At 47.4% G+C, this 17,234-nt stretch overlaps 1 protein-coding gene across 1 annotated transcript in view; it reads right to left on the bottom strand.

Annotated features, from left to right (window-relative positions):
• The window catches only part of MDN1 (midasin AAA ATPase 1), a 2,002,810-nt gene that overhangs the window by 1,537,305 nt on the left and 448,271 nt on the right, over positions 1 to 17,234 (bottom strand). The window contains exons 24-25 of the mRNA XM_085611158.1: positions 13,772 to 13,950; positions 8,544 to 8,752 (exon numbers count right to left, since the gene is read on the bottom strand). Coding sequence (XP_085467284.1) covers positions 8,544 to 8,752; positions 13,772 to 13,950 — 388 coding nt within the window. The remainder of the gene's footprint in view (positions 1 to 8,543; positions 8,753 to 13,771; positions 13,951 to 17,234) is intronic.

Here is a 17,234-nt window from a genome sequence, read left to right as displayed (position 1 = left end):
TATTTAACAATTGGCCAAACCCCAGGTGATCATCTGGAGGTGATGGTTTGGAGGGCTATGGCTGAGGGTCAGGCATGTCAGGTAGAGGGAATGCCCAATCATCCAGTGGTGCGGTATCTGGATCCGTGAACGGATCATTAGGGTCACCCCCACCCCCTAGGTCATCATCATCATCCTGTGGAAATGGTGTATGTGATGGAGAGGGTAAAGGCAAGGGTGGTGTAGGCAGAGGGGGTGGGTTAGAAGGTAGTATAGGAGAGGAAGGAGGCATAGGAGAGGAAGGAGGCATAGGCGATGTTGCAGAGTCCTTCTTGTTTATAGGAACTAGGGCAGGTGGTGTGTTCAGTTTCCGTTTCTTACATGGCACCGTGGTGACATGTCCAGTCTTTGGATTAATATAGATCTTTTTCTGCCTTGGATCAATGGGATCTGGATGGAAAAGTTCTTGTTCCTCAGGAACAGGTTTTGGTGCTGATTTTTCCGGTTCCGATCGAGGTTTTGGTTGATCGGTGGAGTTTTTGGCTTTAGGAAGTGTATGAGAGTCCTTAGCCGGTGGTTTCGGTGCCGATGATGGTTTCGGAGCCGAAGTTGTATCCTTAGGCTTGGGAACCTTCGGTGCCTGTTTATCTATTGGCCTTGGTGTTTTCGGGGCCGAAGGCGTCGGAGCCGATTTCGGTGGCGAGTGGTCTGTTCGGTGCCGAAGGTGCCGGTTGAACAATGATATGCGGCTTGCTCGGTCCCGAGCTACCGGAAGGCTTATGTTTCTTCGGAGGCGGGGCTTTTGAAGGATGTTTTTGGTCTCGACTGGGGCCAGCAGGCGAAGTCTTGACCAATGCCTTTGGTTTTGGAGGGGTTGGGGTAGGGGCAGTAGTACTCACACGTTGCCCAGGAGTGATGGGGTCGTCTGAGTCGTCTGCTTCGGAGATGATTTGTAGATCCTCGGAATCTTCTTCCGGAACATCGGGGCCCTCAAAGATGTCCTCTGGTTCCGGAGCTTGTCTTTGTGCCATGATGTGGCATCAAGCCCTTCGATCTTGAACGGTCTTTTTGGATCGAAATGATGCGCAGGCTGGACAGCTGGACTCATCGTGTTCAGGTGATAGGCACAGGTTACAGACTTTGTGGTGGTCACTGTGCGGAAATTTTGCTCCACACTGGGGGCATTTTTTGAAAGGCGTCCTTTCTATGAGCCGTAGGCCTCACGGCGTGGATAGGCCCAGCGGCCCGCGTCGACGTCCGGAATCGAGCCGGTGAAATCGATGTTGAGGATGAAGGTGTTTTGTGGAAGTTTTTCGCTTCGAAAAGCCTGGAATTGAGATTTCCAACCAGAGCGGAAAAGTTGCATCTGAACCCAATGGCGGAAAAAAACAATCTAACGATGGAGTTGATGCCCATGCGCACTGTCGTCCAAGGGAGGAGTCACCTATCTCGTGACCAAAGACTTCTTCCGAAGACAACAACCTGCAAGCATCCGAGCCCAACACCAGATGGCGATCTACTATCCTAAGTGTGTGATCTGCAGCTCATATGCCTCGAACACATTGTTTAGTATCGTATTTAATACTGATTAAACTGGCGGGCAAGCAACCGCAGATAGGAGCCTTTATTTGTTCAATACGTGTCCGCACAACTACATCGTTTAAAAAAAAAAAACATCGGCTTAGGTAAGGGCAAGGGCAATTAACCAATTTGCTCAGAATCACAGAGTGTTTAGCGCCACCAGGACTCTTACCTGGCTCCCCAGTTAATGTGACTCAATTGTATACTCTGTGTGCCTATTCTGGGTGCATATTTAGAACTCATGTGGCACTAAACACGAAACAAACTGCACTGGTTCGCTTTTACAGTCTCCGGGTCATAAATTCCAAAGTGTTGTGAGAGTGAGAAGCTACTGCAATCGGTTTTGTGCTAAGATGGGAGATGTGCTGGCTGGTTTCACAAATAAATGACAGTTTGTGAGCCAGTGTTGGTAACCCGTGGGCCTTTGTTTACTTTTGAACAGTGCATGGTCTGATCCTCCCTGAGTATCCTTAGAAATAAAGAATTCTGTTTTACATCTCCAAAATCCCTAATAAGTAAGTTAAATGAAGAGTAGGGGTATGTGGAAATTCACAGATCTCGTAACAGATTGGCGTCCCTGAGAAGGCAGCTGAGCTGTGCCTGTGGTATGGACTGACTTATTCCCAGCCTTGTCAGCATTTCAGAGACATTGGTCTGTCATAAAATGTCCACATGTTTATCAGTCCAACTATTCAGGTTTTGTGATCAGTTGCTTTTTGTTTGTATAAGACATTTCTATTGGTATTGCACAAGACAGTTTACAAACGTACTTGTGTTATATACAATATAGATAATCAATAATTTTGCTTGCATGACTTTTTTCACTATTGAAAGAATTCCACAAATTAGAGCCCAGAAAGTGGGTGTGTTTGCCAGTCACCCCAGCAAAAACCCCGCATCTAAGCATTTACAGTCTTCATAGTGGCGGGCCCTCAAGAAAGGCATTTCCATTCACCAGGGTATCCATAGAGAGGGCCCCCACGAGCTGAAGGGGCTTGAGTGTCACTTGAACGCACACCTCCTAAGTATATTGTTGTGTCCCCAGTGCAGAATTTAGCGAACATTCGTTTAACTTAAAAATATAGTAGTTAATGTGTCAGGTTGAACAAGAATAGTTTTTTGCCAAATTTTGAAGCATGGGCATCTTTAGAGACCCCCTCCCGGAACACTTTCCCATCTCTGCCTCAAACTTTACAACATTAGAAATACATAATAGTTATATGGATTTAGTGAAGTCTTCATAAACATTGGAAATGAGACTTCTGCTTTCTAAGTTGGCAACACTTGCTAATCTGTAGCCCTCTCCCTCCCACCTTCTGCTCTAACTCCCTGTCCTCTTATCCTGTGCTGATATTCTATTCACTTCCTTCGCTCCTACTTAAACTGTCCTCTTCTGATGATCTGCAGTTCTCTTTCTTTCCCCTACTGTTGCCTCCTCCTCCTAATTGCCCACTTCCTGTGCTAATCTGTTCTCGTCCACACCTCCTTCTCTAACTCCCAGTTCTTTTCTCCTGTGCTGATCCTTTTCTCCCCTCCTTCTATAACACCATGTTTTTTCCTGTGCTGATCTATTGTTCTTTCTCCGCTCCTTCTCCAACTCCTGTGTTTTTTCCTGTGATGATCTAATGTACTCTTCCTCCGTTTGAGTTGCTTCTCACACACTTCTTTTGTTTTACCACCTCTTAAGACATTACAGCCCTCCCTCCAATCCATCAACAGTAGTCCACTGGGCCCTTCGTCGATATCCTGGCAAGAATCCTGCGCCTCCGAGCCCTACGCGTACCTGCGCCACGTTCCTGACCACGATACTTTGACTCCGGTCGAAAACGGAGCTGCCTCGGCGGAGTTGGGCCCCGGTTTCCATTCCGGCCTTCCAAGCGGTCGCAGCCGGGCCATTGCTTAGTGGGGACGGCCGGCGGCGACAACGATAGCAGCGGCCGCTGTGGAGAGGGAGGAGCCGGTGCACCGGATCTGGAGCGCGGCGCTGGGATTCTCACAGCAGCCTTTTCCATGCTCGGCTGCCCAGCGCGCCCCGCTCGCAACATTGTATCCAGCGCCCGTATACTGTATCCCGGCCCAGCTGGGAGAGGGCCGGGATCGCTTCTTTGTTGCAGCCTACAGCAGCGGACGCCATCTTCCGCATCGGAAGCCCTGGTCTCGCCGGTGGGTTTCCCTGCACCACAGATTCCCCTGTCCTTGAAGCTCTTCCACGACCGGCTGCCTCCACGTTTCCTGCACCGCCGGGGCCCCGCAGAGAGCTTATCACCTTCCAGATACCGATGGCCGGTGAAGGGGGCTTGCTTCCCGGGGCGCTCGATGGTTGCTTGCCTAAGATGGCGGACGCAACAGCACCCACCATCCTTGATCCACCGCTGGGGCTTCGCGACATCCTGGCAGCTCTGGAGGACCTGTGGTTGGCCTTCCGCGACTCTGCCACTGGTTTGGAGGACCGGTTTGATCGGACTTTTTCAGCTGGCCATGATGATTCTCCAGTGCGGCATGTTAAGCCACATCTTCAGCCGACTGTCGGTGGATCACCCGAGTTGAGGTATGTGGCAGTGACGGGGGGACGTGTCCCAGTGCCCGCTGCGGTACTCCTCGGCTCTGCCCTGGAGGAGTCTGACAATCCTGCTCCCTTGGTATGGCCGGAGCTTGTGCCTCAGCCGCCGTTTTGCCCATCTCCTTTGTCCTTTGGTGCCACGTTTCTGAGCGTCCTCCTGGACTTGCTTCCTGTACATCGGCCGGCCGCTACTCTGGGATTTATGCATCGTCCTGCTCCCTGTTGTACTAGCCACCGCATAGCAGTGGCGCATTCTGTGGTCCTTTACTATCGAGCTTCGCTCCAGTTTGACTTGTCTCTTACCCCTCGATTGCTGCAACGGACTCCATGGTGGCCCATCCCGTCCAGGTTGGCTGTACTGCAATTGGATTCTGTTGGACTGCAGATTCGAAGGGGCCAAGGCTGAGGGAGGGGGTTTTTCTTGTTGCACATTGATACGTATATGGCTGGGACTGGGACTTGTGACTGTTGGAGGTACATGTAGCAGGGTGTTAGGTCGGGGCCTGGGGTTGGGTGACCGCGGGTAACGATTTTGCTTGTATTGAATAGATCCTTGGCCCTCCTCCGATCAACCGTGACATTCTTTTTCTTTTTCTTCTCTTTCTCTTCTCCTACATTTCGGGTACTCTTTTGGGGCGACAGACACACTGCTAGGGGGGGTAGGCCGTAGCCTCTGCATGCGTGTAGGGTGGGGGGTATATTTCCTTGTTGGTTTTTTTTTTTCTATGGGCCTCCTTTTCCTTTCTTTCTTTTCTCTCTTTCTCTTCTCCCTTTCTACTCTTTACCTTTCTCGTTTGCTCTTTCCTTTCTTATTTCTGGGGTCGAGGGGAGGATTGGGAACTTGTGGGTAGTGCTTGGGGATCGTCATGTGATATGCTTCTTTTCTATCCTGATTTCATTGAGTGCGATTGATTACCTTACGGATAATGCTTGCTGACTCTTCTGATGATCGTTGCCCACTATAGTCCTAACTGCATTGCTCTGATTCGGATCCTTCCAGACCTGTTGCTATGGACTTATTTCAAAACTTTATAAAACTTAAACCTCATCATCCTGGCGCTCGGCGGCACAATTGTGTATAAACGTAATCTGGTCTATTCGTGCTTGTACTGATATGCTGCTGAATCGTATAATTGCTTGCTGATGTGCCCTTTATTGTCGAGGCCGGCCTGAGGGTTGTAGGCCCGTATCTGTCTGCGCATACTGTTAAATAAAGGTTTTCCAAAAAAAAAAAAAAAAAAAAAAAAACAGTAGTCCACTGGCTAGTAACTGCTGGCTCCTCTGAGGGCACTTTCTGGGAATATATATTGCACCCATAGTACCCCAGACCTCAGAGAGAGAGGACCAAATGAGGACTGCGCTACTTTTTCCTGTTCCCTCGACCTGGTCAGAGAGACTTGACTGCACCTGCTGATCATTGGGCTAGCAAAGAGAGGACTGTGCCTGTGGTGCCTGACTCTTGGAAAAGTCGATCCCGAGCCCCAGTCAGAAGAGGTGACCTCCAAGAGTCAGCTGGCTGACCTGTTACAGCAGCAGAGCCACAAAAGCTGAAGATGCCTTTTCTGGTCAGTCAGCAGCCACAAACACCTCACCCCTAAAGTATGCGTACAATTGGCTAATCCACTACTAATATTTAACTTATTAGCCCTGGACACCCCCATACTAAGGACTTATATGCACGTTAAATTAGCCAATCGGGTATCAGCCGATTGTACACATATTTTGGGACTCAAATAATATGCACTGGGGCCTGGACATCAGGGCCCAGTGCACTAGAGTCGAAAATCCATCAGCATCAAAAGTTGGAGGAGCGGGTCACACATAAAGAGGTCCTTTACTACATATGACAATCAAATTAAGGTCATGACAAAGGAAGATGGAGGAAACTAGTGTTGTAAGCATTTCAAAAATGCATCACAATCTGTGATTTAAACAATGAGGCTGGTCTGGATACTTTAAAGAATCGGAAAGAGCCAAACATTACCCTTTAAGTGTACCTAAAAGCAAAGCCTTGAAGATAAAACAGAACATCAGATAACATGGCCCGCAGGAGGTACATCTGGCATGTGCTGCATCAAACCACAAACTTGCCCCAACAACAGGAGTATACAATTTTTGTTGAGGCACACCTAGCTGCAAAGATGTCATCCACCACCTCTGTAGGAATGTTGAAGGGGTTCAGCTGTTGCCCGCTCAACCTACAAGCATAAGGTGGAGATCGTGAAGGCCTGGGTGCAAAACCCTGTCCCAATCCTGTGACAACAGGGCCTCGCGGATGAGCAGTCAGAACAAATGCCCAAGCCCATGAGCTTTGATACCATGCTCTACGTGCCCAATCCTGGGCCACTAGGATGACTTGTGCTCAGTCGGTACTGATGATCTTCAGAACTTGGAGCGAGAGGTTTTGGCAGCAAGGCATACCGGAGTCTGAGTTCCACTCCCGGAAACTCCAAAGTACAGAACTGCAGACATAGTGAATAGATCAAGTGAAAAGTCTCCCAATTCAAGGAAAAGGCCTTGTGCCACCTCTGAGGGAGACTGCCACTCGTGATCTGCTAGGCATGGAAGGCTGAGTTTGTCTACAGAGGCCCTGAAAGATCCTGCCAGGCAGTTCACTATCAGGGAGATTCTTTGGTGGTACAGCCATTTCCAGAGGCGTACTGCCTTCTGGCACAGGGCCCAGGACCCCAATGCGTCCTGCTTGTTCCAATACCAAATGGTGGTGGTGTTGTCCTAAGCACCTGGGCCAGCTTCCCCTTGATGGACAAAGGGAAGACTTTCAGTGCTAAGAGGATGGCCGTCGGCTCGAGGAGCTTGATATGAAGCTTGGCATCAGTCAGTCACTAAAGACCTCCGATCTCCACCTCTCCCAGGTGGCCCCAGAAGTGGTGCTGCATCGGCCACCACTGACAGCTCTGGATGCGGTAAGGAGAGGAGTCTGCTACTGATTCAAGCTTGAACCAGTAACCACCACTGCAGATCTTTCCCAGTGTCCTCTGATAACTGGACGTAGATGGAGAGGTGTCTTGAAGTTGGACCCATGAGACCTCAGATCCCACTGCAAAGCCTGCATATGCCACCCGGTGTGCTTGGCCATCAGTCCCAGCAGCATCTGAGTCGACCTCCCTGAAACCCAGAACAGAGGCTCAAAGATTGGGATCATAGACTGAATGTCTAGAACTCTCCTTTACAGGGAAAAGGCACAAAACTTTATAGTTTCCAGAATGGCTACAATGAAGGGGAGAGTCTGAGAAGGAGTCAGGTGTGACTTTGGCACATTTATAGTGAACACCAAACATGACAGGAGGTTGGCTGTAGTATGAAGGTGAGCAGCGGCGGCCTGCCTTCAACAGACAGTCGTCAAGGTAGGAGAAGAATTGAATTCTCGTCCTCTGAAGGTGTGCTGCTATTACTGCCATCACGTTCGCGAACACCCAAGAGGCACTGCTGACACCCAAAGGAAACACAGCGAAATAAAAAGGCTTGTTTCCCAACACGAACAGCATGAAGCGCCGATGGGCCTGCAGAATGGGTATATTTAAATAGGTGTCCTGCGCATCCAATGCAACCATCCAGTCTCTGGATTCGAGGACAGACAGGACATGGGTCAGTGTGATGTTGAATTTTTCCTTCAGGAGGAAGGCGTTGAAAGGGTGCAGGTCTAAAATAGGACAAAGACCACCATCCTTCTGTGGCACCTGAAAGTAAGGGGAACAACCATGGGAAATTCTTCTGGCCCAGGCACCCTCTCGCTAGCCCCTTTGGCCAAATGGTCTTGCACTTCCTGCTGTAAGAGAGACAGATGGTCCTTAGTCTGTCTCTCCAGGGATGGTGGAAGGGGTGCCCACGTCGCAATGAAGGGCAAGGACTACTCATTCCAGACTATCACCTGTCTGATGTTATGCTCTGTCAATCTAAAAAGAATTGCTGATCTTCCCTCCAATCGGTTGGTGGTGCTCCATTACGGGCAAAAAAAATCCCTACAGGACTGTGACATTAATTTTGTGGTCGGCATGATATAAAGGGTTCAACGCTTTTGGATGCAGGCCTAGTGAAAAAGCGCAAGTAAGTCTGCAATTACAACATACACTTCCATAAAGGTGCAATCCCCAGGAAATTTAAATATGCAATGCACAATATTACATTGGTACACAAAATTGGGACATCTTTTAGACAGTTAGAAAACTCTAGAAAATATACATTAAGATTAAATTATTTTTAAGCCACAAAGAACTCCAGCTCCAAATCTAGAAGAAGTCAGTCTGCAACAGCAGCTAAAACATGCAATCCACAATCAAAAAAGCATTACAGATAAAAGTATTGAAGTATTTAAAAAAAAATCCAAAACAGGGTCATAAGGTTAAACAGCATTGTATGGTATGTTAAATTATTTACATGCAAAAGACCAAACTATTTAACAAACCTTCCTGCCTCCATAAGCTCCTGGTGGATTCTGAGTAGCAAAGAGCATGAATCTGGGATGTGCTTTGACAACTTCTTGTGTTTCGGTTACGAACAACTCCCGATTATCATCAAGCAACCTATTTAGGGCTTCAAGGACATCTGTAGGAGCCAAATTCAACTCATCCAAAATAATCCAATAGCCCTTCCTCATTGCATCAATAAGTACTCCTAGATGAAAAAAAGAGCAGGTTAATAAGTTTCTGAAAATTTTGAAGCTAATCCTAAAAATAAGTGGCTCTGAAAACAGATATCCTTTAATATTGTAATTTAACTCCAGCATGGATTTATCTATAATTTTCAAACATGGTATACTTAGTATAAGTAAAATACAAACGATGAAAAGCAGTTTGAGATTTTATTTCATATAGGTAAAAAAAATGTGGCCTTGTTTTTTAATGAAAGTATCCACCTAATAAGTGTGTCAAGAGCCATAATATTTGCTAGCAATGGGTAATTTGTAAACAAAACAGGTTTCTAATCAGAATTTTAAAAATGTTTTACATGACTGTAGTAAAACTCAGAGTGCTGCTCTATTTACCGCCACATTCCTCTCCTGATAAATATTCCCAGGCGCTACAGTAGATCCAGAAACTTTACAAAGCTCTCCTGCGCTGGCAGGGAATGCTTAGTCCATAACAGCGCCGGAAGCAACACAGGGGGACTTCAATAAAGTCAGACAGCGCGCACTCCGGTGCACTCACATCAGTCCCTATTCATTTCTCTTGTGCCAGAGACGAGGAAAGTGTTGATAATTCTGAGAGAATGAGGCTGCAACACCCTAATCTGGAACCTTATTAAAGAGGACTATAACCTAAGACCATAATTCAGAATGGGGAGGTGGATGTGATTGATGACGAATCTCCAAATGGAGTTTCCAATGGGAAGATAGTTACTCCTACCTGCAAATTCCTAACCTGTTGAATACATTCCAAAGAAACATCTCCTCCCAGGATTGTGAGTCTGAAGCAATAATCAGAAAAGGAAATGCTGGCATATTGAGCACGTTAAATGACTCTCCTTCCTGACCTCTGAATCCAAGCAATATCACTTAGCTAAGGAATGGGAGACGGCCATGTTGCTGGATGACAATTTCCGCCATAGAAATTCATCTGGCAAGCACAGAGGTCAAACATTTTGTTCTGGTGAAATACGTGCGACTTCCCTTAGGTAGATCCTTTTTGCAAGTCCATAGCACATTTTAAGTAGATTCACTGAGGCAAAGTATTAATCTGAAATGCATTGTCCTTCTTGCTACCTGTATATCCAAAAAAACAGCTGGTCATATGACCTGATGACTTTTGTGCAGTCAACCTAATAACTGACCGCCTTCTGGGGACAGAGCCAAAGAAAACTGTCCTCCTCATTGTTGGAATGAGACTGAGATTAGGAGATAGTAAGGGTATTGAGCTGCCACTGATGTAAAGTGGTCACCACCTTCGGAAGGGCTAATTTGTCGGGGACAAAATATGTAAAAAGCAGGAAGACACTCAGCGCTTGCAACTCACTGATGGGCCTTGTTGAGGAGATTGCCACGAGGAAAACAGTTACAATGGATAACTGACAAAACTGGCAGCTGAAGGGGCTTGAAAGGAGCGCCCAGTCAAAACAATGTTTAGGGAATACTGGGTCATCACAAAAGGACCCAGTGGAAACATGGAAGTTAGTCACTTCAAGAACCTGATCATAAGGGAATCTGAAAAGGGACAGCTGGTCTGGTAGACAAAGAAAAGCTGACAAAGTGGTACTAAACCCTTTCACTGTGCTCTCTGCACAATCCTGTTGGGCCTGTAAAAAGTAAAATTAAGACATCTACTAAGCGACCCCCAAGGGGTGTTCATTTTTCTTTGTACACAAAGCAACACATTTGTTCCACCTCCAGGTATAGGCTGATTTTGTGAAGGAGTGAAAGACTGCTAGTACAACGCTAACCACCGCCAGTGACAGCTGAAAGTAGCTCGGGTGTCCCCGCTCACTCTCCAGGCATGAAGTTGGTGGCCTTGGAGGTTTGAATGCAGTAACTGCCCATCCAAATGTGAGAGGAGGTCTGGTTTGAAAGGCAAACAAAGCGGGCATACACAGACGGTGTGTGGTCCAACACCATCCTCGGCCAGTCTGGGGCAACAAGAATGGCTTGGGTCTACTCCTGCCAAACCTCTCTCAAAAACCAAGGAATCAAAGGTATTGAAAGATACAGAAACATCCGCTCCAACCGAAATACATGCCACAAATCTCCCTGCAATAGATAAGGAAGGACAGAACTGCAAGAAGTATTTATTCTCTTGAGTGGCAAAAATATTCATCAGAGGGGGGCTCCACTATGCAAAGATGTTTAAACCACTCTGTGTGAAGGCACCACTTGTGGTCAGGGTGAAACTGGCAGAGACTGTCAGTCTTGATGTTTACAGAACAAGTCAGACGGTTGGTAACTAGCCAGATCCCATGCTGGGGTACCCACACCTAGAACCTTGACGTTTTCCAACAAGGTGAGACACCACCCCTTCCTACTTATGTCACTGTCATACTGTACGTCAAGATGGCCACCTGGAAGAGATCGGGGCACCTCCCTTGCGAGGAGCTGGACAGGGGAGTGGTCACTACCCTGTCCTTTGTGTAGTTTTGCGCCAGAGCGGGAGCCAAGCGGCTCTCGAACTGGGCAAAACTGGTTTATGCATGGAGGGCACCACAGGTGCCCTTTGTTGCAGTCTGATGGGGCTCTGAAGCACCCCCACCCTCCCTAATACTTAAGGAGAGGCGGTCACACCTCTCCTTAGCAGGGAATCCTTTCTTCAGCTACCCCTGCCCGAGTCAACCTCATCAGCACAGGAAAAGAACACCGTCTAGATTCAGCAGCAGCGTGGGCTGGCAGACCCTGTAAGGCTACACAGGTAGGTATGAGAGGTCCTCTAAGGAGTCCCCCCCCCAACCCCCCCCCCCCAATCATGGTATCATGCACCTAACCGGTGTAGTTTCATGATTCCAACATGTTTGATACCAAACATGGCCAGATTCGGGGAAGCCATTGTGTAGTTGGGCCTCTCAACTTGCCACTGTCCGCTACATACCTTATAACGGCTGTCGCGCACTTACAAAGCCCAGAAAATTGAGTCCAGGGTTTGTAGGGGTTCCCTGCTCATGCAGGGGTAGCAACACACTTAGAAACCTACAACCTGCCCTTGGAGTAAAGGGCCTACCTTAGGGGTAACTTATAGGTTTTAAGTGCCGTGACCGGGATAAGGAAAACTTTGTAGCTGAAGTGAAGTGTGCATGCACCCAGTCAAGCAGACTGTGATGGCAGCTCTGCACACAGTTCAGGTCCTATGGGTGGCACAATACTTGCTGCAGCCGATAGGAGACCCCTGGTGTTCCAGTGCCCTGGGTACCTCAGTATCATATACTAGGGAAATACAATGGTACCCCAGTATGCCAATTGTGGGGTGTACCTACTAGTAAATATAGAGGAGAGAGCACAGTCACTGGGGTCCTGGTTAGCAGTATATCAGAATAGAATCAACACTGCCTGTGTAAAGACCGTGATCTGTGCAGTGTCCGCTACCAGGGCTCGAAACTCTGAAAAAGCAAGAGTAGGCACCTGCACTGCGGCGGGAAGATCCACTGGGGTGACAGCAACCCGCTACTGCTCAGAAAACGAAGCCAGATCTTGATATAGGGATTTGCCTGTCTGCTCCAAAACATACCTCGGGAACACAAGAGGCACTCTGCCATCGAAGACTCCCTCCTTTGGTATTTCTTATGTTTCTTTTTCAACTTGTCCCTCAATGTCTTAGATGATTAACTATGGTGAGTAAAACGCTATGGTGGAGTACTGAGACATGGATCACTTCTTGACTTGGTGGGAGTTGTAGCCACGCTAAAAACAGTAGGAGCTGGGAATGTATGATGCCATAGTAATCACAATACCTGGAATTGTGCCTAGCTTCAGACACCACAAGAACAACACATGAGGATCCAAAATAGACTTCTGCTTATGGCAGGTTTGGCTCTATTTGAACACTTATATTTGTGGATAAAACAAGTTGTTAGGACTGCAGCTTACGGTTTCGAGTATGAAAAATGTATAAAGGTGAGTGCTTCGTATCTGCATCAATGGGAGTGGGGAAAAAAAGGAACTTTTGTGGGTCCATTTGTCTATATAGTTCCAGGAATGTCATACGGATGGCGTGATGCCCAGCATCATGACAGACTTGAGCGCCACTTGTCGGTGCAGGAAAGCTATTTCAATTTTTCCAAATCCAGTCTAATTCAAGGAGGAAATCTAAAAAGTGAGGAATATGCAAATAAAAGTTTCCATCAGGAAATTCTTTTTTTTTTTAGCTAAAATATGATTTCATAATCTACAAATGCACACCCCTCCCTGAAATAAATGTAGAATAAAAGCACAAAATTGTGATGTGCACAACTAAAACTTTCAGTAGTTCTTTTTCTACACGTTGGGAAAACATTTATATAGCCAAATTATCAGTCTGAATGAGAATAGCAAAATCCAGCATACACCATAACTTTCCATCAAGCAAAACGTTTAAGAACGTGGGCCTTTTTAATACTTGGAATGAGCTGTTGGTTAAACTTCAGTTCAGGTGAGCAATATCTTGGGAAGATGGAGTTCTACACTTGCTTCTGATGTTCCCTGTACTCTTAACCCATCTATGTATGCCATTTATGTTTAATGTTTAGTGAATGCTAGTGGAAGGGACTCTAAACTTACTGCAAAGATTCACAGATTAAGGGTTTTACCAACATACAAAATCATAAAGGGTTAGTGCATTTCATTGTCTGAAGTACCCAGGGTAAACAAGGCCTTCCTAACAGAGAGCCATACACTCACTGCCAGACTGTGAAAGCATATTAAAGACTCAAAAGGAGAACTGAATATATACACACTAAGCAATTTCTACAGTGTAAGCCATAATTTCAAAATCAGAAAGAGGCTGACCCAAAACGAATTGGGCTATGTACAGCTGTTTAAAATATATAAAAAGCTCAAGGAAAATGTTTTCAGTTAAGATAGCACCAGGTTCAAGTAATCCGTATTAAATTAGGCATGTGAATCCTTCACAAGCATGTGAAGACAAGGGTTTCTACTTATACTTACATCCAGTGATTGTTAGATATTCTGAGAGATTTTACAGCATTGCTGTGAGGGTATCAAGTTAAACCAAAACAAATTACCTTCCTTAAACACCAGCTTTCCAGAAGCATTCGATGAATAGAAGCCAATATACTCCTGGATGTCTGTGTGCTCATGGTTGTTAATACGAACACAGTGGTTTCCTGTAGCTGAAGCGAGCCACCGAATTAGGCTGGTTTTACCAACTGATGTCTCTCCCTGTAGTAGCACTGGATAGGTTCTACAATGAGAAGGAAACATGGAGGATTTAATAAGAAAATTAGAACGTCTGCAACTATTATACCACATTGACAAGCAACAGTATAGTGTTCATACTACAAGCAGAAACTTTTGTGACCTGTAAATCGGAAAACACTTAAAAGACTCATTAGCACATCCAATACATAAGTATTTAGGTCAAGTGTCTAAGATGGTAATGAGGATTCAAATGAGCAACAAGGATTATGTGCACCAACTGATGAAATTGATGGAGTCACCTTGAAACTTTCTTCAGAAAGTTACAAACAAATGTCTAAAGTTTCCAATAAAAACCTATGACTGTTTAACTCTTTTGCAACTACATCTGGAGTGACGCAAACCATGGAGGAGTCTAGAATCTCAGCCCTCTACAAACCTGGGCAAAATTGAAAGATTATTAGTCAAATAAATAAGTATTTACCTATAGTAGAGCTCTTTCTGGTTGAAACTCTATATATAGCGATCAAGAAGAGAGAGAGTAAAAGGGTCAATGGGGGCTAGTTCACCTCCCCTTAATATATTGTTTCTATCAAAAACTACTGGCTCACACTTTTGAAGCTTTTGGTATATGTGTGGGAAACCATTCGGTTTTATATAACAAGCATTTACAATGCAATAGGTCTCGCAATAAAATTATTTTGAGCTATTGCCATTGTAAATGGCAATGCCTTAAAAATGTTTTATAGTCATTGTGATTTTTAATACCACAAGCAACACCTATTGCATTGCATAGCATAGCGCGGTGTCCGTTAAGACGGCGCCATGCTTATTTAAGTGAAAGAAAAAAAAAAGTGGTGGGGGGGGGGGGGAAGCCCTGCGGTGACTCACTGGAGAGCGCCTTGAGTGCTGCGCCCAGCTCAGCAAAGCCAATGCCGCCCTGCCAGGGGCTCCCTGCACTTTATCCGGGGCTAATCTTATTTCCATAAGGCATCCCGTGTGCCACAGGGCAGGGACGAGGGTCCCTGACAGCCACACACAGCAATGGCCGGTGTTGAACCACACTGTGCCCTCACTCCAGTAATCTCATGGACAATAATAATATTCACACAAATTCACTCACCCGGGACTCTTTGTCGCGGGGGGACGGGAGCTGCCAGGGCTGCCTCTCCCTGAAACGTGTGTTGGGGGAAGGGGCAGCCTCCCTCCCCACCAGGGCTGGTGCATCATACTCTCAGTACAGTAAGACCAGGGGAAGAGCTCACAATATTAATACCTGTGTACAAACCCGGGGTTCTCTGTCTGCTTGGGGTGATAGGTCGCGGCCGTGTAAATCTTCCTGTAAGAGAAAGTCATGCAGACACCCCCCAACCCTCCCCCTCATACACAAATCTAGGCCTCTCACCACTCTGTGCCCTGCAGTCCCTAGAACTCTGCGTACGGTAACACCAGTGACAGGACAAACACTGTTATCGGTTCAAAGGAAAGTATTCATTTGTGGGAGTTGGTATTCTAGAGGCAGACTCAGGGGTTCCCCCATGGTCAAGGATGCACTCTTGTTACACCCTCGGAAGCACTAGGATGGCCGGGTGCAGAGTGCTGAGGCCAATGTAATTCAAAGTGGGATAGGGGGCCTCTGGTTGGTGGCTGCATGCGAGCAGGCTACAAGGTTGTGGGAGCAAAGCTCATGGACTTAAGCTCAGGGCAAATAGGGGTTCAAGCCAGCACAAAAGGTGCACCCCCAAAGGCACTGGGGCGGCCGGGTGCAGAGTGCTGTTTTGGAGTCGGGCGCCCTGTAGCTTTCAAATGGGAGTCTCCGGTTTACAAACACACTGTAGGATCAGGGACGAAGGTCTTGTGGGTGCGCCCACCACTTTGAGAGGTAAATTGGGATACTGCGGGTTGGTTAGGCACAGTTGCTTGGGCCACCCAAGGCCATGGGACGTGTATGCAGGGGTGCCTTTTAGGGTCAGATCTTCTTACCAGCTCCTGGTTGCGGTTGGGGGGACCTTCCTGTTTGAGGCTGCAGGCATCTGCTGGAGGCTTACGGCAGGTCAGGGGTCACCAGATCTCAGATCAGGATCGCCGCGGAGACCTCCTCATGGTGTTGGGCCACCCGAACTCGGGCCGTGGGCTTCGGGTGCAGAGTGGTGCAGACTTGCGGACTTTGCGAGAGCTGGAGTCTGTAGGTGAACCAATCCAGTGTTCACGGGAGACAAAGTCTTTTCTTTTGAAGGCAGGGCGGGTACTCTGGATTATGAGGTTGCTGGCTGCAGGTCACACCGGGATTTCGCTGGGGCAGGTTCGAGGTGAGGACAGGCTGGTAGGGCTGGGGAAAAGTTGGTGGGCGTCTTCCTCTTGTTAGCTTCTGCACGGCTGTTCGGTCCTCCTTCTCTTGTAGTTTCTTCTTGTCTGAGGAAGCAAGGATCAGGGGTGCCACCAAATACTAGATTTAGGGGCGTTACAGGTAGGTAAAAAGGTTGGGACCAATCGGCCCCTTCCCTGGGGTGGGTACACCCCCTATTCTGCCACCCTCCAGTGGGAGAGCGGCATTAGCCTTTCCCTGGTTGGCTGAGTCCCCCCATCTGCAAGATGGAGGGGACTGAGAGTTGTGCTTCACCTTGCCTCCCCCACCTGAGGGGTGGAGTTGCCAGAGGTGGGCACACCTCTCTTCCTCACTTGTTTTTCCTGTTGGTTCTCCCACCCAAAGTTGGGGTCAGAACCAGTGGGGACCAGTTGCTGAAAGCAGCAAGTGGCCTGGGGAAGCTCATAAAGGCAGCAAGCCTTTGAAACTTCCCCTTTGTGAACCCTGCCCATTCTGGGGGAGGAGGCTTGGCACCTCGTTCAAGGATGTGCATTGTTTCAGGCCCCAGAGAGCAGCAGGCTCTCGACACAAGGGCCCAGAAACATGTCTGGTGGTGGCAGCTGAAAGCAGCCACTCAGCCTGGACACTAGTGGTAGGTTAGTTTTGATGGGGCTTCTCTAAGATGCCCTCTGTGTGCATTTGTTATTAAATCCCACACTGGCATCAACGTGGGTTTAATGTGCTGAGAAGTTTGATACCAGACTTCCCAGTTTTCAGTGCAGCCATTATGGTGCTGTGGAGATCGTAATGACAAATTCACAGCACCATATACTCTTAATGGCAGTACTGCACTTAACAAGGTCTAAGAATGGACTTAGACACTGTAGGGGTAAAGGGCTCATGCACCTGTACCCTCACCACTGGTATAGTGCACCCAGCTATATGTGTGACTGATCTATGCCAAGGCAGTGGGTTGTAGGCATGGCACACAGGGATGTGTGCCATGTCGACTCGCCACTTTGTTC

The sequence above is a fragment of the Triturus cristatus genome, chromosome 6, assembly GCF_964204655.1.
Source record: "Triturus cristatus chromosome 6, aTriCri1.1, whole genome shotgun sequence".
NCBI lineage: Eukaryota > Metazoa > Chordata > Amphibia > Caudata > Salamandridae > Triturus > Triturus cristatus.
This window is presented reverse-complemented; position numbering and strand designations above follow the sequence as displayed.